Source organism: Nerophis ophidion, linkage group LG11 (assembly GCF_033978795.1).
Source record: "Nerophis ophidion isolate RoL-2023_Sa linkage group LG11, RoL_Noph_v1.0, whole genome shotgun sequence".
Lineage (NCBI taxonomy): Eukaryota > Metazoa > Chordata > Actinopteri > Syngnathiformes > Syngnathidae > Nerophis > Nerophis ophidion.
In genome coordinates, this window is record NC_084621.1 from 51,197,206 (window position 1) to 51,221,131 (window position 23,926).

General features: G+C 40.0%; 1 protein-coding gene across 6 annotated transcripts in view; it reads left to right on the forward strand.

Annotated features, from left to right (window-relative positions):
• triob (trio Rho guanine nucleotide exchange factor b) overlaps positions 1-23,926 on the forward strand; it is a 254,419-nt gene that overhangs the window by 201,131 nt on the left and 29,362 nt on the right. For all 6 annotated transcript variants that reach the window (XR_009808860.1, XM_061916203.1, XM_061916204.1 and 3 more), the window contains exon 37: positions 4,347-4,599. Coding sequence is in view for 5 of the 6 variants with exons in the window: in XM_061916203.1 (XP_061772187.1) it covers positions 4,347-4,599 (253 nt within the window). In the remaining variant the exon portion in view is untranslated. The remainder of the gene's footprint in view (positions 1-4,346; positions 4,600-23,926) is intronic.

Below are 23,926 nucleotides of genomic sequence, written 5' to 3' on the forward strand. Positions count from 1 at the left end.
TTTACCCATCACCCGAAGCACCTTAAAGGTCGACCCAAATCTCTCTTTTTTAACATTCTTCCATCCTATTTAGGTTTACAGTTTAAATTCAACTCCCAAGTTGTTTCTCCACAAAGTCATTTGAGGTCCACAGATGCACTGTGTTGGATTGTGGGCAAGCCTACAAAATAAACAGTATTCTATTCTGGATCCTTTTCATTCACTAATCAAGTTATAGCTTGTGATCCTTGCAGATTTCTTAAATGCTATCATCTCTTTACAACATGTTTCCCGTGGATGTGTTGTGTGACAGTCCATCTGACAGAGATTTCATGCAATGTGTGTGTGTCGGAGAGTTTCACCGAGCGCAAGGACAGCCGACTCTAGTTATATCTGGTAATAGCGCCGCAGAAGGCTTGTCCTCCCACGCTCAGTATGAGCAAACCTAACACGCTCATGCACACTTGTGCAGAAGAATGTTTCTTTACTCTCCAGTCAAACCGTGAATTGAAGCCAGGCATCTCTCCCTAGTGTACCCGCTTGTTTAAGGTAGTATAGCTAAACTAATTGGTGCTGAATATTATTAAGTGTTTAATTGTTTAAGAATTAAAATGAATACAAGCGGTAGAACATGGATGGATGGATGTGTGCTGTTGCACATTCAAATAAATATTCTGGGTCATCTCCCAGCTTTGAATGCATCTTTATCTCTCTGGCTGTGTGAGGATTCTGTGTGAAACCTTTCATTCAGGAGGCCGTGACACTGGCGTGTTTGTGTATTTTTTTTTGTATGCGAGGGCTCGTGTTCCTGTGTGCATCCGCTTTAGTGACTGACTTGTGTGTCAGCTGCTTCAGCCTCCCACTCGCGGAGGATGCTCGCCTCTATGCCAGACAGGAAACAACCTTTTTAAGTCTTCACTGCTTTCACTCCATCCAAGACTTCCCAAATAGAGAGATTGTAGATAAATGTTTTTTCCACTGAATTCCTGGTATATTTTTCTTACCTAAATAATAATAGTCTGACTTCAAGAGGATAATTTATAGGCAGTGTTGGATCTACTGTACCGAATTGATCTGGATTTGATTAGGACCTTTTTTTTTACCAGTTGAAATGGAGCAGTTGTTTTTTTTTAGTCTTTTAGCTTGCTTAAGACTGTTCAAATTACTTTCTTAGTGTCATTTAGATAGTTGTATAGTGGTTCATAAGGTCATTATTGCTGTCAGAGTTTTGGACGTTTTTTGGACTTTTCTCACAATGAGGGAGTGGAAAACAATGGAGAAATTGGAGGAAAGAATCGCCCATCCTGTTTCTCAGCTTCTCAGTGCGCTGGCGTTACCACACTACCAGAGGGTATGTTGCAAATTAAATTGGTAATGTAACATTTACGCTGTGATCATGTACGCATTGGTAAATCTGGCATGCACTTGATATGTTGCTGCTTGGATATTTGATTGTATCGTACTGTCATTTTAGTTGAACACAGTGTTTATACATTGGGGTAGTAGATTACAATGAACTGCATTATAATAACAACTTTCCAATATTGTTCCTCTCACGTGGCTAAACAGGTCATTGAAGTATTAGAAACACTTCTTTTTAAGAAGGAGTGTACCACTGCAGACAACACCACAATAATTAACATATCAAATATCAATAGTTTTAATCAAAATTGGATTTGGAATAAAGTTTAGCAAAGTATGTGTATCAAAACAATTCTATTTTAGAATTAAATTTGAATTGATGTGAAAATTTGAATTGAATGGGCTCCTCCCTACATGATGTTCAATTATAATTTTTAATTAGATACATTGCAATTTGCTGAGATGAGGTGGCGACTTGTCCAGGGTGTACCCCGCCTTCCGCCCGATTGTAGCTGAGATAGGCACCAGCGCCCCCCGCGACCCCGAAGGGAATAAGCGGAAGAAAATGGATGGATGGATGGCATTGCAATTCGAAGAAATTCCTTTTTTTAACCTTTAAAAATCCAGAAAATCAGATCAACTTTATTTATAAAGCACATTCAAAATTTACCACAGGGGTAGCCAAAGTGCTGTACAATGGGCAGGTTAAAAGATAATATGAAAACCGAGCAAACAACACACCACAAACAGAACATGATAAGAAATAAATAAATAAAACATAAAAACAGGTTCACAGCAGGTGTATAATGGGCTGCCATTGCAGGATGGATATCACTCAGTGTTAAAAGCCAAGGAATAAAAGTATGTTTTTAAGAGAGATTTAAAAACAGGAAGAGAGGAGGCTTGTCTAACACTCAGAGGTAGGTCGTTCCAGAGCTTGGGAGCAGCAGCGGCGAAAGCTCTGTCACCTCTAAGCTTCAGCTTTGTGTCAGGGACCGTCGGGAGCAGCTGATCAGCTGATCTTAGGGATCAAGTGGGGCAGTAAGGCTGAAGGAGGTCGCAGAGATATGTTGGCGCGAGGTTGTTTGGACATTTAAAAACAAATAGAAGGAGTTCAAAATTGATTCGATAATGCACAGGGAGCCAGTGAAGGGACGCTAATATAGGGGTGATGTGCTCAGGTCTGCGGGTCTGTGTTAGCAGACGAGCAGCAGAGTTCTGCACGAGCTGCAGGCGGGCGAGGGAGTCCTGGCTAATGCCCACATACAGGATATTGCAGTAGTCTAAACGATTCGAGATAAAGGCGTGAATTAATTTCTAGAGATCATGTCCTGACAGAAGCGGTTTCACTTTCGCTATTTGGCGTAATTGATAAAGCTTTTTTGAACGACGCTGCTGATTTGTTTTTCGAGTTTAAAATCTGAGTCGAACCTTACTCCTATGTTTGTGACATAGTCGCTGATATATGGGGTCAGAGTGCCGAGGTCAACGTTGAGGGAGGGAGAGCGACTTGGACCGAACAACATAACTTCTGTTTTGTCTTCATTTAGGCTCAGGAAGTTAGCTGAAAGCCAGGCTTTGATGTCGTGCAGGCAGTCAGTGAGACGTTGAACTGTGTTATTTTGTGCCATGGGAAAATAGATCTGGCAATCATCGGCATAAAAATGAAATGCAATACCATACTTCCTAAAAATAGAACCAAAGGGGAGAGTCTAAAGCGCAAATAGGATTGGGGCAAGGATTGAGCCCTGGGGCACCCCGTGTGGTAGAGGAGCTGTGGAAGACATAAAACTGTCTATTTTTACACAAAAACTCTTGTCGGCTAGGGACGACCGGAACCAGTTGAGGGGGGCGCCCTTAATACCCCCACAGTTCTCAAGACGAGTGATTAAGGTGGCGTGGTTGACAGTGTCGAATGCAGCAGACAGATCTAAAAGCACCAGGACAACATAATTACCAGAATCAGTTGACAGTAGGATATTGTTAAAAACCTTTAGAAGCGCTGACTCTGTGCTGTGGAGGGCTTTAAAAGCGGACTGGAACAGCTCAGTGATACCATTATCCTCTAAGAAGGGCAACAACTGACTGTAGACTGTGCTGTAGACTGACTGAGAAAAGTCCTTTTGAATCTTGTTCGTCATGAATAATGGCACTGGAAGAAAAGTGGGTGGAGTGTCTTGCTCAAGGACACAAGGGCATGGATCAATTCTATTTAATTCCAAAGTCAAAGCAACAACAACTAGCTGAAGTGTTCTCACACACACACTGTCACTAGCCCTGTGGTGCACTCAAAGTTTGAAATCACACAACTCCTTAACTTTAACAGCCAGGTTGCTACAATAATTAAGACATTTTTTTAATCCAGTTTGCCTTGTTATTTAATCTTCTTGGCTTGCAGTCGAGGGGAGGAAGTGCTGTGGATATTTCCACGTTTCAAACAACACAAGGCTTGTCCATTGCTTTCATTGAACTCATATTGAGCTAGGAATACTAGATTTTTTTAAAACTAAAAAACACTTAAGAGGCACACAACATAGCACAGAAGCAACACAACGCACTATTGTGCTGACAGGAGATCGGTCAGCCCGCCCACAATAGATGTGCTGCGGGACACTCAATGGGTGGATGAAGTGTTCGTACACGCAGACCAGGTTCATACAACAAAGCATATTTTATTTGGTTTTTGGTTTGCACAATAATTGGCTCATAAACTGAGGTTCCTTTGTTTTTTGTTTTGTTTTTTTTGTTCTGAGCCTAACTACCACATTAAACATGCATTTGCCTTATATTGAAACCTCGTACTCCAAAGAAATGTATTTTATGTATGTGTTTGTCATTTTACATAAGCTGGTCAGAAAGTGCATTACCTATACAAACTGAGTCCACCATTCCGATTACTCTCCAGCCTGATATCTGGAGAGCAAATGGTGGAAATGATAACTTTATGCAAGCCTAAACATCAGACTTTAGTTGAATTAAAAATATATATGTTCCTTTCTTTTCAGCTGTCAGGGGGTTGCGAACTGACTGTGGTCATCCACGACTTTGTGGCCACCAATGGTGGCAGCAGTGGGGAGCTGACAGTTCGACGAGGGCAAACAGTAGAGGTTCTGGAGCGAATCCATGATAGGCCGGACTGGTGTCTGGTACGGACTACAGACCGCTCACCTGCCCAAGAGGGCATTGTCCCCTGCTCCATGCTCTGTATTGCACACTCCAGGTCCTCCATGGAGATGGAGGGTCTCTTCAACCACAAAGGTAGGGGAAGGCTTTCTTTTTGTCTTGAATTTCTGAATATAATGTCTTTGAAGACAGAGATCTTGGTGGACACATTCAGTGTCACCATAGGGCCAGTAAACCTTGTCCGATGTCACTGATACTAATAATAGTTTGTAGTTTAGAACTGGAAACAATCATCTGGATTGTTACCGCTTTGATTTACACGCTCTCATATCTTGGCCAGTTGGTGAAAGCTGAATCGACGACATGAATACAAAGTTATCGTACGCTATTCAAAAATGGGGAATAATTGACAACCAAGCAAATAATACAACTAAAAGAAAGGGCCCGTTTACTGACGGCTGATATGGCCTAAAATCTCTATTGCTATATATATTTCAGCATTTATATCACAATATATATTTGGCATTAAAAAAACACTATAATAGAACCTTTCCAGAATGGGTTACAAATGCTGACATATGTGGTAACGTCAAAAAGTCATGCACCCGGGGATAGGTTGATTGGCAACACTAAATTGACCCTACTGTGTGAATATGAGTGTGAATGTTGTCTGTCTATCTGTGTTGGCCCTGCGATGAGGTGGCGACTTGTCCAGGGTCTACACTGCCTTTCGCCCGAGTGCAGCTGAGATAGACTCCAGCACCCTTTGCGATCCCGAAAGGGACAAAAGGTAGAAAATGGATGGATGGTTACTTTTTGTTATAACATGTTCTATCTACACTTCTGTTAAACTGTATTAACTGTATTATTTTGCTGGTTACTACTTTACATTAGATTGGGGCTACACTACAAATTTTGTATCCTTCAAAATGGTCAAGATCATTGAATAATTACATTTTTGTTTTCAAATATTATCAGAAAAAAATAGGATAGCTGTGACTCTTTGGGTGTGCCACGATTCGATTCAATATCGATTCTTGGGGTCACGATTCGATAATATATCGATTTTTTTCGATTCTCGATTCAAATATGATATTTGTACGATTCAAAACGATTCTGTATTCATTCAATACATAGGATTTCAGCAGGATCCACCCCAGTCTGCTGACATGCTAGCAGAGTAGTAGATTTTAGAAAAAAAGCTTTTGTAAATTGTAAAGGAAAATATTTTATCAACTGATTGCAATAATGTAAATTTGTTTTAACTATTAAACCATGGGTGTCAAACTCTGGCCCGCGGGCCAAATTTGGCCCGCCGTGTATTTTAATTTGGCCCTTGAGGCAATATTAAATTAACATTAGAGCTGGCCCGCCGGTATTATACTGCCACCCCCAAATTTTCCAAGGAGACTCCCAAATTTCAGTGCCTCTCACGAAAATCACTGGGGGCAACCATTCTCCCAAATTTCTCCCGATTCCCACCTGGACAACAATATTGGGGGCGTGCCTTAAAGGCACTGCCTCAAGCGTCCTCTAAAACCTTTCGTCACGTCCGCTTTTCCTACGTAGAAACAGCGTGCCGGCCTAGGCACATGACATATGTGGCTTTTACACACACACACACACACACACACACACACACACACACACACACACACACACACAGACGCTAATGCAATGCAAGCTTGGTCAACAGCCATACAAGTCACACTGAGGGTGGCCGCATAAACAAGTTTAAGACTGTTACAAATATGCGCCACACTGTGAACCAACGCTAAACGAGAATGAGAAGCAGATTTCGAGAGAACATCCGCACTGTAACACAACATAAACACAACAGAACAAATACACAGAACCCCTTGCAGTACTACTTCTTCCTGGACGCTACAATATAAAAATGTATTATTAGCCTGTGGGAAAAGTTTATTTTGATATTTACCTGAGAAGGCTGCAAATAGAAAAGAGGCATTTAATTTCTATTTAAATTTGATTTGATATGCCATTGCTATTTTTAAATTATTTGTATTATTTGAAACTCGATTTTGCATGTAACTATAAAGTTATATAAGTCTCGCTTGTTCAATATTCAATGCAAAACTTGTCTGGGACCCTATTAAAAGGTTAATTTGTTAAACCTTGGCCCACGGCTTTGTTCAGTTTAAAATTTTGGCCCACTCTGTATTTGAGTTTGACACCCCTGTATTAAACGAACCAAAAATATGACTTATTTTATCTTTGTGAAAATATTGGACACAGTGTGTTGTCAAGCTTATGAGATGCGATGCAAGTGTAAGCCACTGTGACACTCCATCCATCCATTTTCTACCGCTTATTCCCTTTTGGGGTCGCGGGGGGCGCTGGCGCCTATCTCAGCTACAATCGGGCGGAAGGCAGGGTACACCCTGGACAAGCCGCCACCTCATCGCAGGGCCTACACAGATAGACAGACAACATTCACACTCACATTCAAACACTAGGGCCAATTTAGTGTTGCCAATCAACCTATCCCCAGGTGCATGTCTTTGGAGGTGGGAGGAAGCCGGAGTACCCGGAGGGAACCCACGCATTCATGGGGAGAACATGCAAACTCCACACGGAAAGATCCCGAGCCTGGATTTGAACCCAGGACTGCAGGAACTTCGTCTTGTGAGGCAGACGCACTAACCCCTCTCCCACTGTGACACTATTGTTGTAGTTTTTTTAATTTTTATAAATATCTAATGATAATGTCAATGAGGGATTTTTAATCACTGCTATGCTGAAATTATAAATAATATTGATACTGTTGTTGATAATATTCATTTTTGTTTCACTACTTTTGGTTTGTTCTGTGTCGTGTTTGTGTCCTCTCAATTGCTCTGTTTATTGCAGTTCTGAGTGTTGCTGGGTCAGGTTTGGTTTTGGAATTGGATTGCATTGTTATGGTATTGCTGTGTAGTGGTTTGTTGGATTGAAAAAAAAAAAAAAAAAAAATATATATATATATATATATATATATACATATATATATATATATATATATAAATATATATATATATTTATTTTTTATTTTAAATGAGAATTGATTCTGAATCGCACAATGTATTCGATTCGATTCGTACTTGAATCGATTTTTTCCCACACCTTTAGTAACAATACTGTATTAACTAATTATTCAAATAATGTAATTATTTCCTTTTATTACATACAATATTTTTAGCAAATAATTAGATAGAAATAACTAAACATTGGCAAAAACAACTCTTGGCTCTGATTTAATTCATTTGGTTTGTGTCCTTAAAGCCAACTTGTGTTCATTAACTCAGCTCCAGAGTTAGGGAACAATAAAAGAAAAAAAAACAATTAAAAAAAAAAATGTTGTCAAATAAGAAACCTAATCACTGTAGTATCGCCTATATACTGATACTATGCTTGGTATCGCTTGTGTTGATATTTCTATTGATCCGCCCCTGTTCAAGAGATTTATTTTAGCAGTTATCATGGATTGTTGTATCCTCCTGCACCATAATTTATGTCGTGTAGCACGTTATTCCTTGACCTCCTGTGATGTACTTGTAAGAAACTCACTTTTTTCCCCGCCACGGAGGCGAGGATTTGATAGCCGTTAGTTTGCTTGCTAATAAAGACGCTACATTGCGATGAGGACGCGGTCGTCCGCTTGTCGCTGTCAAATTTGCGAGACACAACCAAAATTTGTCATCAAAATGTATTATCCCAATATGATGATAGTATTAAAGTTCAATCATCAGCCACATTTCTCTTATATATATTGTATATTGTTTAGTTTATCGAGCAACCCTTGGCCTGATCCAATCTGCTATATTGTAGTTAAAATCCAACATTACAAATCCAAAAAGAAGATAGTTATTTGTCTTTTTGTATCTTTCCCATTCCATTTTTGTTGCTGCAAAGAATGCATACCACAATGAAGTTTAATGTCTGATGGAAACAGTGCTTTCTTGTTTGAAAGGCCGCTAAGCCTAAGCATTCTTGGATGTCTCTCATGTCAGCACCTGCACTGCATTAAGAAGTAACATAAATATTCACAAATCTAAGCATCAAAGCATCTCAGTAATCTTAAAAGTGCAGGAGTAGTGAAGTGCAGGAGAGCTTGTTTCTATGGCGATGTGGCATACAAATATTGTTTTGGCAGCATTCATATGAAGAGGCTGTGTTTATCTATTCAATGTTGGAAATCACAGCTTGGGAATTAGCTGAGCATTTTCCTTATGCAGCAGGGGAAGGTGAGAATGCTCAATTTACAAGTTCTCATCTTTATTTATTGTGCTAGCAGAAGGTCTTGTTTTTTAGTCCGCTTTTCATTGCTTGCACTGTTTGCATGTTTTATGCAGCCATTAGTGAGGATTTTGAAAAGGAGCAGGGAAGGCTCAAGCAAAAGGACATAGTAGACAAGAATGACAAAAGATCTTTGCTGCTTCATCATTCCTTTGTGTTTGCTGACCACCATGTAGGCCACTTTGTACAAAGTTGCAGAAGTGTGACGGTTTCAGGGATTAGAGTAAAATCTCCCCAATTCCTGGAAGCACAGAATAATTGACTATTAAAAGTCCCAGAAGGACAGAAAAACAAAGTAGTTCTTGCACTATAATTTGCTTGCAAAGTTCAGAGATGGCAATTCTCTCAGAAATAGATAGATAGATAGATAGATAGATAGATAGATAGATAGATAGATAGATAGATAGATAGATAGATAGATAGATGGATAAATAATTGTGTGTTTAAAAAAAGTTTCTTTACCATTTTATTAAACTTCATATTTATGTTAAATTCTATTAATTTTTCAACAAATTGTATCATTCAAATTCCTTTATTGAATAGAAGTTTTCATAATTTAACTTTTTTAGAAGTCAGGTAACGCTATTTTTACGATGTATTGGGTGGCTTTTAGATATGCAATTTGTGCATAAGCACTTAAATGTGTTGAAATCTGTTGAAGGTGTGTAGGGTAGATGAGTGGATGTCAGCAAGTTTAACGTGTTGTTCGCATTTTGGGCTCACAATCAAAAGATCAAAGGTTCGAATCTGTTTTGGACATCTCTTTTTAAAGTTTGCATGTTCTCTCATGCACAATCCTAAATGAGACAAATCATGTAATATGATGGTCTTTATAACATGGGTCTCTAATTTTTCCTGATTTTATTTATTTTACTGATTCTACCCATCTAAATGTTTGGAACATAAAAATGTTTATTCTTTTTGTATACTTTATTTTTGTTTTGTATACTCCTGGTCCTTATGCAGCCCAGAGACCCATATTTCATGGCCCTCGACTTAACGTAATAGTTTAGTTTAATTGTGGCTTGTGCCACCAAGGAGGCTAATTTCTAAATATATTATGGCAATCTTGAATCCCTCTAGACCAGGGGTCGGCAACTTTTACCACTTAAAGAGCCATTTTGACCCGTTTCACAAAGTACAGGAAACAATGGGAGCCACATTACTCTTTTGAAATTTATACTGAAATAATACTGCATACAGAGTTGTTTTGCTTTGTGCTATGTATAAACCAGGGTTCTCAAACATGCGGCCCGCACCTTAATGTTAATGCGGCCCGCGAGTTTTATATGAATGCCGCTTGACAGCGTCACACCTGCCAAACCTCCCAATTTTCCCGCGAGACTCCTGATTTTCAGAGTAATTATTCTCTCGAAAGTACGCTGGTGTTCTCCCACTGAACAATAATAATGATGGCACTACCGCTAGCGCCCTCTACAGCTTTTACAAATAGCTTGCCAGCCCTAGGAAATGTTTGACGAGGTTAGTGCAGACATACGAAAGAGACTGCAAGGCATCCTTATTCAACAGCAATACAGGTCACACTGAGGGTGGCCGTTTAAACAACTTTAGCACTCTTACTAATATGCGCCTCACTGTGAACCCACACCAAACAAGAATGACAAACACATTTTGGGAGAACATCCGCACTGTAACACAACATAAACACGACAGAACAAATACCCAGAATCCCATGTATCCCTGACTCTTCCGGGCTACATTATATACCCAGCTACCACCAACCCAAGCAACCTTCTCCCCCCCACCCCTCCGTGCGTCGGTTGAGATGGGCGGGGTTTATAATGTAGTCGGGAAGAGTCGGGGATACATGGGATTCTAGGTATTTGTTCTGTCGTGTTTATGTTGTATTACAGTGAGGATGTTCTCCCGAAATGTGTTTGTCATTCTTGTTTGGTGTGAGTTCACAGTGTGGCTTATATTAGTAAGAATGTTAAAGTTGTTTATATCACAATTTTCAGTGTGACCTGTATGGCTGTTGAGGAAGTATGCATTGCAGTAGCATATGCGTTCAGATAGAGGACGCATGCAAAATGTGACCGGCCGGCCGGCACGCAAATAACATGGTGAAAATTATTGCGCGATGACATGCAGAAAGGGTGTTCGAGGCATTGTCATCACGGCACGTCCTCAAAGTTGATGTCTGGGTGAAAATCGAAAAATGTTTGCCCGGGAGATTTCTGATCGAGACACTGAAATTTGGAAATTTACCACACTTCTCCGGGCCACATCAGAGTGGTCAAAGAGCCGCGGGTTGCCGACCCCTGCTCTAGACCAGTGGTTCTCAACCTTTTTTCAGTGATGTACCCTCTGTGATTGTTTTTTTAGTTCAAGTACCCCCTAATCAGAGCAAAGCATTTTTAGTTTAAAAAAATAGATAAAGAAGTAAAATACAGCACTATGTCATCAGTTTCTGATTTATTGAATTGTATAACAGTGCAAAATATTGCTCATTTGTAGTGGTCTTTCTTCAACTATTTGGAAAAAAAGATATAAAAATAACTAAAAACTTGTTGAAAAATAAACAAGTAATTCAATTATAAATAAAGATTTCTACACATAGAAGTAATCATCAACTTAGAGTGCCCTCTTTGGGGATTGTAATAGAGATCCATCCGGAATTCTGGATTCATGAACTTAATTCTAAACATTTCTTCACAAAAAAAAGAAATCTTTAACATCAATATTTATGGAACATGTCCACAAAAAATCTAGCTGTCAACACTGAATATTGCATTGTTGCATTTTTTTCACAATTTATGAACTTACATTCATGTTATGTTGAAGTATTATTCAATAAATATATTTAGAAAGGATTTTTGAATTGTTGCTATTTTTAGAATATTTAAAAAAAATCTCACTTTTACCTTTGCATATCTTCAAGAACCCCCAGGGGTATGTGTACCCCCATTTGAAAACCACTACTCTAGACACTACAGTAATGTTTCGAACACAAAAATAACAAACACAACGGAAAACCCAAAGAGCAACTTCCTGTAAGCAAGCTTAAGTATCTCTGAAAATTTCCTAGGCAACTCCATCCATCCATCCATCCATCCATCCATTTCCTACGGCTTATTCCCTTTCGGGGTCGCGGGGGGCGCTGGCGCCTATCTCAGCTACAATCGGGCGGAAGGCGGGGTACACCCTGGACAAGTCGCCACCTCATCGCAGGGCCAACACAGATAGACAGACAACATTCACACACTAGGGCCAATTTAGTGTTGCCAATCAACCTATCCCCTAGGCAACTCAACAGTCTCAAAATATAAAGTTTTTTTTTTTTTTTTAATGTTATGTTTAAAATGACTTCAGGTATACCTTATCTCAGGGTCACTATAGCAGCTTGTAGAAGTCGTTTAAAACATGTTGTCATGTCGTTAAAAGGCGATTGTTAAGTGAGTACTTAATGTGGTCCAACCTCAGCCTGACTCTATGCTTTCACCGGCAACCAGGTGAATTGAGTTTGAGAGCCCTACTCTATATTGTCCTTAGGTGTGAATGTTGCCTAAATCTAGACCATTCCTGGATGTCAGCTGGGATAGGCTCCAGCGAACCCGTAACCCTAATGATGTATAGAAATTGAATGGCTCGATGAATGGAATATGTGATTTTTAGTTGCAAAAGAAAGTTTGTGACTGCATGTTTACTTTTGACTGCACTTGATGATTTCATAACTGAATCTATATTTGTTTCAAGGCGTCGTGCGCAACCTTTGTGCATCCTCATGCCTGTGAAATATGCACCCGCCCCCTCTAACTGAGTAGGTGTATCTCCTCAGGGTAGTATGGTAGATGCACGGCATGTTTCCAGACATTCTCTTGGACACACATAGCGGAGGCTCACCCAATGTCCTTATAGCAACCCACTCACGAGGGAATCAGTGAGGGAGGGAGGGAAGGAGAAACTGTCTCATGCTGCATTGGACTTTTTATTTTTCTTCTGTCTGGATTTCACAAACTCAAGTCCACATATTCAAGGAAAGAACTAGCCTTTGAATTTCAATTTATCTGTGGAGATGCTATAAGGGATCGCTTCAAGTCGGACTTCCTGAGGCTTGATATTTGACTGACATGGCCCATGGAATCCAGGCTTTAGTGTCACTATACCCTTTTTGCCCTATGGATTCAGCACGGGGAGGACACTCGCACAACTGCAAGTTCTGGCTGCTGGACCTGGGTAAAATGTTTATGATTATGTCTGACATTTTTGGCATTGTTTGCCTACTCAGCATTTATATATTCTTTATACTGTCATGATGGAATAAGGCAGTCCAACTTCGACACTCCGATATCATCTTAAAGCAGGGCCTTAGTGTTATCATCAATCAATCTGAATCTCTCTGTATGACAAAATATGTATTCTATCTAAAACTACAGTGCCATATTGGTATTTGTGTACTCAGACCGGTCAGTGTTTGTTATTGTATGGCAGAAGGCAATGAAGCTGAATGAATACATACCATGCTTCTCATCTTTTTTGTCTGAAGACCATAACGGTCTAAAAATGTCACAATGTCTTTACTGTTTTTAGCCAGAATGTGAAGCAAAAGTAGTGTCCACTCCCTTATCTTTCATGCCAACTCCCCGCCCTTCCTAAATGTGGCTGTCGGTGGTGAGCACGTCTCAGCATGCATTGTCCACAGGACCCAGACGACACCAGAAAAACGTCCTTTCTCTTTGAGCAGCATGTCTCCAGAACACATCGACTGATGTTTGTGTGTCGACCACAAGTCCCGTGGAAGATAAGACCACACTAAAAGATGCTCCCTTGGTGACTCCTTTGGAATCTCAGGCATGCTCCTGTAGAGCTGGAGCCACTTTTCGGATTACTCCAGCAGTCCCGTCTCCCCCCATCTTATTCTGGAACACAGACATGCAGCAGAGTTATAATTCTAACCTGTTTTTAGAGGAATGTGGAGGACACAATTCTGAAATTATGATACAACAGCTCGTGCATAACACAGTGAATTGTGCATTCATGACTGGACATCAGGGAAATCAGCTTAATGTTAAAACTGGGGAAAGGACAACTTGCTTTTTTGAATCTCTGCAAATTTGACTGTGCCCCAAGTCCTGATAGTAAAAATTTGATTATTTCCACTTGGACTACTAACTTGAGTCAGCACCAAAGTGTACACATTTATAGAACTCCTGCATGAATGTTGTCCTTACACGATCATTCATGCTTTATTCTTTAACTGTAACCTATAATGATTTTAATTGACATTCTTGTTTTTTAGTTTTAGTTCACATATGCGGTCCTCTCCAAGGTTTCTCATAGTCGTCCCACTGGGTGTGAGTTTTCCTTGCCCTTATGTAGGCTCTACCGAGGATGTCGTTGTGGTTTGTGTTGTGGTTTGTGCAGCCCTTTGAGACACTAGTGATTTAAGGCTATATAAATAATTATTGATTGATTGATTGATTGATATTGTGCGAAAATAGATAAAATAAATGAATCATAAATATGATTTTTAACTCCCAATAAAATTAAAGTGCAAATGAAAATACAGCTCGACCACTTTAGTCATATTTTTTGAGTTTAAGAAACTTCTCTATGTCTTTAGCTCCAGACATGGGTTGGCACCTATGGTTAAAAAACACTGGTCTCGATAAAATGTATTGGCTATAGTTTGGTGTAAATTTGCTTCCACAGTCACATTTATAACCCGAGTCTGTCTGCATTTTGTTATTTTGTAGATGTGTTCCTAGATTGCAAATGAAACCACACCCCACCCTCTTTAAAATTATTATAATTTATCTTTTGAAAATGTACACTGTCTTGAAGTCTCTACGATCGATTCAGATTCCACATAAAAAAATCTGCTTTTTCAGCATTTATGCTATGACTGAAATAAAACAATTTTTGAGTGCTTTACTAAATGTCCAAACAAGTATGTCCACCCCACTGTGATGTCAGAACGCATCCAGATTGTAAAACCCCGAACCTCGGCATCCAAAACTCCCTGCCAGCTCACGCCAAACTGTGTGAACCTTATGATTTGATGCTTTGACATTGTTTAACACTAATATCCAACACTATAACAACATATAAATTAGAAAAGTGGAAAATCATTATTGTAAGTCATCTTTAAAAAGTGCTGGCTCTGCATAAATTACATCCTTTTTTGCTATATTTCTTAAAGTTTCTGGTAAAATTGGTGGAGTAGTTTTAGTGCTAAATAAAAAGCATTTAAAAAAAAATTTATAAACACACAAGCAGTGACCAGACTAAAACCTTATTTTCACAGGTAACTCTCAACCATGTGTTGGTTGTACCCCTTAAGTAAAACAGACCATCTGTTTTGCAGCAGTTGTAACATTCAAAGACCCTCCAAACGGAAAAGGGGAAAGGTCGCCAAAGGCAGTTGACTCCTGTTTTATCCAGTAAAACTCCTGTTACCTATGCTGCTAATCTGATCGCCAGTCACTGGACATTGAAGTCTAATTACACGTTAGGGTGACACCTTTATAGAGGTGCTAATGGGCATGCTGCTACGGTCTAATACAAAGGCGTCAAACTTAGCGCATAGGGCCACATCGTTTTATGTGGCCCGCAAAAGCTTGGAAATAATTTGCGTCAAAAGGGCAGTTCATTTTTCTTACTACAGTAAAAGTATTCTTACTTTCAGTTCTGACAGAAAAAAATAAAGAAAACTTTTTTTTTCTTTTTTTTTACAAAGAAGTGCCAACGAACTCAATATAGAGGGGCCATTATCCATCCATCCACCCATTTTTTACCGTATTTCCCTTTTGGGATTGCGGGGTGGCTGGAGCCTATCCCTGCTCCAACAGACAACCATTGACACTCACATTCCCAATCTAGAGCCAATTTAGTGTTGCCAATCAACCTCTCCCCAGGTGCATGACCCTCCAGAGCAGTGGTTCTCAACCTTTTTTCAGTGATGTACCCCCTGTGAACATTTTTTTCATTCAAGTACCCCCTAATCAGAGCAAAGCATTTTTGGTTGGAAAAAAGAGATGAAGTAAAATACAGCACCATGTCATCAGTTTCTGATTTATTAAATTGTATAACAGTGCAAAATATTGCTCATTTGTAGTGGTCTTTCTTGAACTATTTGGAAAAAAAGATATAAAGATAACTAAAACTTGTTGAAAAATAAACAAGTGATTCAATTATAAATAAAGATTTCTACACATAGAAGTAATCATCAACTTAAAGTGCCCTCTTTGGGGATTGTAACAGATCATCTGGATTCATGAACGTAATTCTAAATATCCATCCATCTTCTTCCGCTTATCCGAGGTCGGGTTGCGGGGGCAGCAGCCTAAGCAGGGTAGCCCAGACTTCCCTCTCCCCAGCCACTTCGTCTAGCTCTTCTCGGGAAATCCCGAGGCGTTCCCAGGCCCGCCGGGAGACGTAGTCTTCCCGACGTGTCCTGGGTCTTCTACGTGGCCTCCTACCGGTTGGACGTGCCCTAAACACCTCCCTAGGGAGGCGTTCGGGTGGCATCCTGACCAGATGTCCGAACCACCTCATCTGGCTCCTCTCGATGTGGAGGAGCAGCGGCTTTACTTTGAGTTCCTCCCGGATGACAGAGCTTCTCACCCTATCTCTAAAGGAGAGCCCCGCCAGCTTTAACATCAATATTTATGGAACATGTCCACAAACAATCTAGCCGTCAACACTTAATACTAATAAAATTATTGTATTCATAAAGGATTTTTGAATTATTTTTATTTTTAGAATTTTTTTTTTTAATCTCACGTACCCCTTGGCATACCTTCAAGTACCCCCAGGGGTACGTGTACCCCCATTTGAGAACCACTGCTCCAGAGTACGCAGTCAGAACATGCCAACTATACACACAAAGACCCCGAGCCCGGGAATCGAATCCAGGACCTTCTCGCTATAAGGCACAAGCACTCTAACGTGCTGCCTGAGGAGCCATCATATGAATCTAAATATCCTATAATCTGTCCAGTTTTCCTTTACTAGTGTAAAGTAGAGATTGTCTGATTCACATATGATTATAATCAATGGATAGTACGAATCATAATAATACACCGATATTCCATCCATCCATCCATTTTCTACCGCTTATTCCCTTTTGGGGTCGCGGGGGGCGCTGGCGCCTATCTCAGCTACAATCGGGCGGAAGGCAGGGTACACCCTGGACAAGTCGCCACCTCATCGCAGGGCCAACACAGATAGACAGACAACATTCACACTCAGATTCACACACTAGGGCCAATTTAGTGTTGCCAATCAACCTATCCCCAGGTGCATGTCTTTGGAATTATTATGATTATATAATTATTAGTGCATCTCCTTGGGGTTACGTCTGCACCTGCCTTTAAAAACCACTAAAATATTGTCTTAACATAAAAAAATTAAACAAATTCAGTCGACCATTTTGAATATTCCTCCCTGAATATCTTCAGCAATTCCACAGATTCTCCGTCACTGGAGTAACACTTCTGCACTCATCAGATCAGTCATACTGGAAATACGCACAAATTGGAAAAAGATGTGCTGTCTGTCATTCACAATGCTTATGTAAGACAAAAACACATGTTGGGCTTTTGTTATGCATTCTAAATCGTAAATAAATAGCAAACAATTGAGTCAACAGATGAAGGGTCCTCTATTGCGCCTATCACCACCAACAATACTCAATTTACATATTGTGACCTGAAAATCAACCAAATATGAGTGATATTGTTATAAAAAGCGCTAACAAAGACAACCTACTTTAGCGGCGCTTTGATAGCACTGAGCTAATGCTCGTTTATGCTGCTATTGTTGACACACTAAGCCGGCAGCTTCTTCTGTTTTGCTTCAATGTTGCTAAAAGTTAATTCTAGATTATAATTCATGCATCTCTCACCTGGTCGTAGACAAATGTGGCCATTGACCGAGAGTCTGGTCGACTTTGACATCCCCTACATGGCAAATAATACTTTGTTGCAGCAACTTTTTTTTAACACTTCGTGAGAATTGTGATTGAATCTTAATCTAAACGGGTATATGTGAACACCTCGTTGGTCGGCACCCCAGCGTCAGTCGAAATTGTGCTCTGAGTATTTGTTTTATTATAGTTTGCTATGTTTAGTTTGTATATGTTTAGCACCTAGCAATGCTACATGATGCAACAGTATTTCAATAAATCTGCATTCGTTTAGCACTTGGCTTCTAAACTTATTGCTCGTCCTCATTGTGTTCAGGCTCAAAAATATAAGGTTCTGAATCACCATTTGTCCCAAAATAATCATTATTGGCGATCACAAAGGGATCACATGCTCATTAACTCTCAGATTTGCTCAGAAATCTCCGTAAGATTTATACTTTTTTGAATATATCTATATATTTGTAAACTTTGGAATTATTTTGGTGTCATAAATCTGATATATTTATAATAGTTTCAATATAGAGGCAATTAGTTGTTAGTGCTTAAGGTTTTTTAGTGGGGGAGACAGAAACAGTATTGTTCAAGTGGAAACAGAGTCCTTGCTACCATAAAATTGTATGGCCAGATAATCATAAAAGTAAGTGACTTTAATATTTTGGGAATGTGGATGGATGCTAGGCTTACATGGAATGCACATTACCAGAAATGTTACCAGGTGTAAAACAATATTGAACGTGACGAGAAGTCAAGCAGGAGCAGAGTGGGGAGCCAGCAGAACAGCCATTAAAATGTTTTATGTAGCTATAGTAAAGACTATTTTACATTATGGATGCATTGTATGTGAGTCAGCAGCAAAACGTGTGTTTAAAAAAAAAAATAAACCGTTCAGACACAAGCACTGAGACTGTGTTTAAAAGCTTTAGGTACAACTCCTCTTTCTGCACTATAGGTAGAGATGGGGAGATGCCATTGCAGATGAGGAATAAGCAAATGATCATACAGTACTAAGTTAGTCTCAGAGATCACTCTGAAAGTCAGCATCCAACAAGAAAGGTGATGTTACTGTGCTGGGAGAGTGAGGGAGTTAAATATATATGTTTTGACTACAGGAGCAGTAGAATAGCAGAAGACATGACCTTGACACAAATGCAATTTACTTTATCAAGAAATTAACAGTTACTCCTCCATGGTTGTTTCCTGCGGATTCGGCCACGGCCGCACCAAAAGGGCTGATTGGAAGTGTGGCAGTGATGGTTGAAGACTGTTTACCATATTTTTCGGAGTATAAGTCGCTCTGGAGTATAAGTCGCATTTGCCGAAAATGCATAGTAAAGAAGGAAAAAAACACATATAAGTCGCACTGGAGTATAAGTCGCATTTTTGGGGGAAATTTATTTGATAAAACCCAACACCAAAAATAGACATTTGAAAGGCAAAAATTAAAATTAATAAAGAATATTGAACAACAGGCTGAATAAGTGTACGTTATATGAGAAGGTGCCTGGTATGTTGACATGATATATTATGGTAAGAGTCATTCAAATAATTATTACATATAGAACATGCTACACGTTTACGAAACAATCTGTCACTCCTATTTGCTAAATCCAATGAAATCTTATACGTCTAGTCTCTTACATGAATGAGCTAAATAAAATGATTTGATATTTTACGGTAATGTGTTAATAATTTCACACAAAAGTCGCTCCTGAGTATAAGTCGCACCCCCGGCCAAACTATGAAAAAAACTGCGACTTATAGTCCGAAAAAGACGGTAACTACTAAATAAAGTTTGTTTTCTCCAATATTTATAGACAGATTGAAACATCTAATCACAGGAAATACGGGCTTTGCCTTTGTTATACCAAGACTCCGTACAGCAGCTAAAGAAAGAACAACAAACCAGCTGGCAGTGTTTACAGTCGGGCTATTGGCAACGAAAGCAGGACAACAGTGGATAGAACAGTCCCAGCTAAAAAAAAAAAGGTGGAGGTCTGCTTCAACTCAAGGTCAGCATTAATCTCTCGTCAAGATTTTTAGGTCACAAAGCAGACAAGATATCGTTAATAAATTATATGAAATATTGTTGAGCCTTGAGGGGGCGAACACTAGCATAAGGTTCCTGTGGGTTACGGCTCACACAAGCATAAATGGTAATGAACTGGCAGGTCAATACTATTGCCAGAGCAGCACAGAGTGGTACCTATTTGTAAGGAGGCAAAAACCCTTAATTAAAGACAATAGTTTCAAAGAGTGGCAAGTACACTGGGACATGAGTACAAAAGAAAGACATTTATATGCAATACAGTACACAATAGGAGCGGAAAGAAATGTATGGGGGAGCATAAAAGTTAAGTTAAAGTACCAATGATTGTCACACACACGCTAGGTGTGATGAATTTTGTCCTCTGCATTTGACCCATCCTCTTGATCACCCCCTGGGAAGTGAGGGGAGCAGTGGGCAGCAGCGGTGCCGCGCCCGGGAATCATTTATGGTGATTTAACCCCCAATTCCAACCCTTGATGCTGAGTGCCAAGCAGGGAGGCAATGGGTCCCTTTATTGTATAGTCTTTGGTATAACTCGGCCGGGGTTTGAACTCCCAACCTACCGATCTCAGGGCGGACACTCTAACCACTAGGCCACTGAGTAGGTGAGGGAAGAATCCTATCACGCATTAGATTAGGACACACCAGACTGAATAAGACATTGCACCTAATAAGCAAACACCCAACAGGATTATGTGACAATGCAATAGAGTCAGTGGGACATGCAATCATGTCCACTGATATGACAAACGTCTTCTAAGAGAGGAATCTAGAAGACATTGACAGAAATTAAGTGAAGTGAATGATATTTATATAGCGCTTTTTCTCTAGTGACTCAAAGCGCTTTACATAGTGAAAGCCAATATCTAAGTTACATTTAAAACAGTGTGGGTGTCACTGGGAGCAGGTGGGTAAAGTGTCTTGCCCAAGGACACAACGGCAGAGACTAGGATGGCGGAAGGGGGGATCAAACTTGGAACCCTCAAGTTGCTGGCACGGCCACTCTACCAACCGAGTTATACCGCCCCAACCTCTCTCAAAGGTCTACTCAGCAGCAACCAAATAATTTTCGTGAAATTTCGACAAGAGACGGGTTTATGGATTAATATTTAGTATGGGAAGGTCCAGTATATGTATTCATGTATGCGAGGGAGGGAGAAGGCAGGGAACTCTGGTTCACATTCCAATACTGTAGGTGGCGGTAATGCAACTTTAACGTTAAGTGCCCCGCCATTAAACAAAAATCTGCAGCCATAACTACAATCTAATAGAAATGAACTTCAGTGTGGCAATAGGTGACAATAAGTGATAGTGTCCTAAAACAACAAGCTAGTGTGATGAAAACAATATATTTAACAAGTAATACACAATGAAGAAATGCAAGGAGGTACCACAGCAAATAATAATGTTAATACAGAATTTCATGCAAACCTCAGGAAGTCCATCATGTCACTTGTAAGTATATTTTTAGGACAACCTCCTCATGGCCGGTCATGGTGTTCTTTTTGATCTGTTTTTGTGATGAACTTTCCTTTTTTTGAATGGTTAATGGCTAAGAAACTTGAATCAAAATAATATTAATAATAATTATAAAAAAACAACAAATCATCCTGCAGAATTAGTGAATGTTTATAACTGCATGACTTCAGCTTGGTCTAAGTAAGGAATATCTGTGTTTGGATCTTAACATTATGCTCTTCCCATGCACACGATGAGAGCGCACATGCTTCATAACTGCAATAGAATATAACTCCTGGAAGCAGAAAAACTGCACGATAAGACACAGCCTCATTTTGTACAGGTGGAGGCTTATACATGCTGCACTATGAAAGGCTGTGTTTAAGTCTTGTCCAAATAAGGAAGGCAGAATTTCCACTCCCACCGCTTTATTTTAAGGAGACTTTTCACATGGCTGAATCCTTGACTGATGTTGTTTAAACATGGATAAGGGTCCGGCGCTACTGCAAAGATATAAAACCTGATCATCTTCAAGATAGATAGATAGATATCAATCAATGTTTACTTATATAGCCCTAAATCACTAGTGTCTCAAAGGGCTGCACAAACCACAACACAAACCACTATGACATCCTCGGTAGGATCACATAAGGGCAAGGAAAAACTCACACCCAGTGGGACGTCGGTGACAATGATGACTATGAGAACCTTGGAGAGGACCGCATATGTGGGCAACTCCACCCCTCCCCTCTAGGGGACCGAGAGCAATGGATGTCGAGTGGGTCTAACATGATACTGTGAAAGTTCAATCCATAGTGGATCCAACACAGCAGCGAGAGTCCAGTCCACAGAGAAGCCCGCAGAAAACCATCCCAAGCGGAGGCGGATCAGCAGCACAGAGATGTTCCCAGCCGATACACACAGATAGATAGATAGATAGATAGATAGATAGATAGATAGATAGATAGATAGATAGATAGATAGATAGATAGATAGATAGATAGTACTTTATTGATTCCTTCAGGAGAGTTCCTTCAGGAAAATTAAAATTCCAGCAGCAGTGTAGAGAGTTGAGATACATTTTAAAAGTAGAAAAAGTAAATGATGGGGGACATTGAAAGATATTACAATAAGAATAATAATAAAAAGCAACAATGGGAATAAAAATATAAAAGTAAAATAAGAATATAACAAGAGAAACTAGGCAGTAGTGACCATGTTATGAAAAAGTATTGCACTGTTATTGTTTTGCATCCCCTGTCATCCTAGTACCCCCGCCCCCCGCCCAAGAGAGGAGGTGTAGTCTAATGGCGTGTGGGACAAAGGAGTTTTTGTGTCTATTGCAGTGGCTCTTAACCTTGTTGGAGGTACCGAAACCCACCAGTTTTATATGCGCATTCACCGAACCCTTCTTTAGTAGAAAAAAAAAATGTTTCAAATTCAAGACAAAGTTATATATTTTTTTTTACTGGTGCACAAAATGAACCGTGCATGAACATCACCTTGTTCAAAGAACAAAACCAACACAGTGCATGAACTCACAACTAATTACACACCTGGAAATCAGATGGAACATTAGAGGAACATTCTTTTGGGGTATCCATAATAACGCTGATTGGGAGAAGTTTTTATTTACATGATGAGTTGGGTGTGTCTTGACTTTCGCGGTGGAGGCTCCGCCGAATCCCTGAGGCCGACTCAGCGAACCTGTACAGTTCGATCGAACCCAGATTAAGAATCACTGGTCTATTGGTCCTGCACTTGGGATGAAGCAGTCTAGCACTGAACAGGTTCCTCTGGCTACTGATAACTGTATGCAGAGGGTGACTGGCATCATCCAGGATGTTCACTAGCTTGTCCACAGTCCTCTTTTCTGTCACCGTCACCAGTGATGTTAAGCAACTTGAAATGTCACATGACAAACTATTCAAACAATGATGTAGGTGTAATCGCTCAGTCAGTGTCGGCCCCCATAAACACTTTTACTTGTGCATCTTCTCTTCAGATCTCCCTGCGCCAAGTAAAAAATGTGCAGGTTTAGCAACGGCTTAGGACACAGCATGAGATTTTTTTTTTATTGCAATTTTAAAACATCCATCTTGCTTTTCGTAAACATTGTGTCTCCCTAAAGTCCCAGGAGTTTTCATCAACATGGGTGCTGGTTTTCTTCAAGGAATTATTGTCCAAGATCGTTTCATTGATGAATTGGGAGGGCAAGTGGGAGGTGAAAGGTCATATCCAGGGAATGTTGTGTGGATTGACATTTCACAGGGACACGACTTAAATAACTGCCAGGCACAATAACCAATGTAGAAAATAGTAACAGTAGATATTTCTTTGAAGCGTTCAGAAGATGCGTGCAGCCTTTTTTATCCTGAATTATTATCTCACCATATGGACTTAAAAAAGAAATAACCCAGGAGTTGCCATCACTGTGAGCAGTTCAGCCTGCCGTGTGTATTGTATGTTTATATGTAACAAACAGTTCCCCACAACACGCACACACAATAATTTTTTAATCACAAGGATTAGTGCATGTGCCTCACAATACGAAGGTCCTGGGTTCAATCCTGGGCTCGGGATCTTTCTGTGTGGAGTTTGCATGTTCTCCCCGTGACTGTGTGGGTTCCCTCCGGGTACTCCGGCTTCCTCCCACCTCCAAAGACATGCAACTGGGGATAGGTTGATTGACAACACCTAATGGTCCCTAGTGTGTGAATGTGAATGTGAGTGTTATCTGTCTATCTATGTTGGCCCTGGGATGAGGTGGT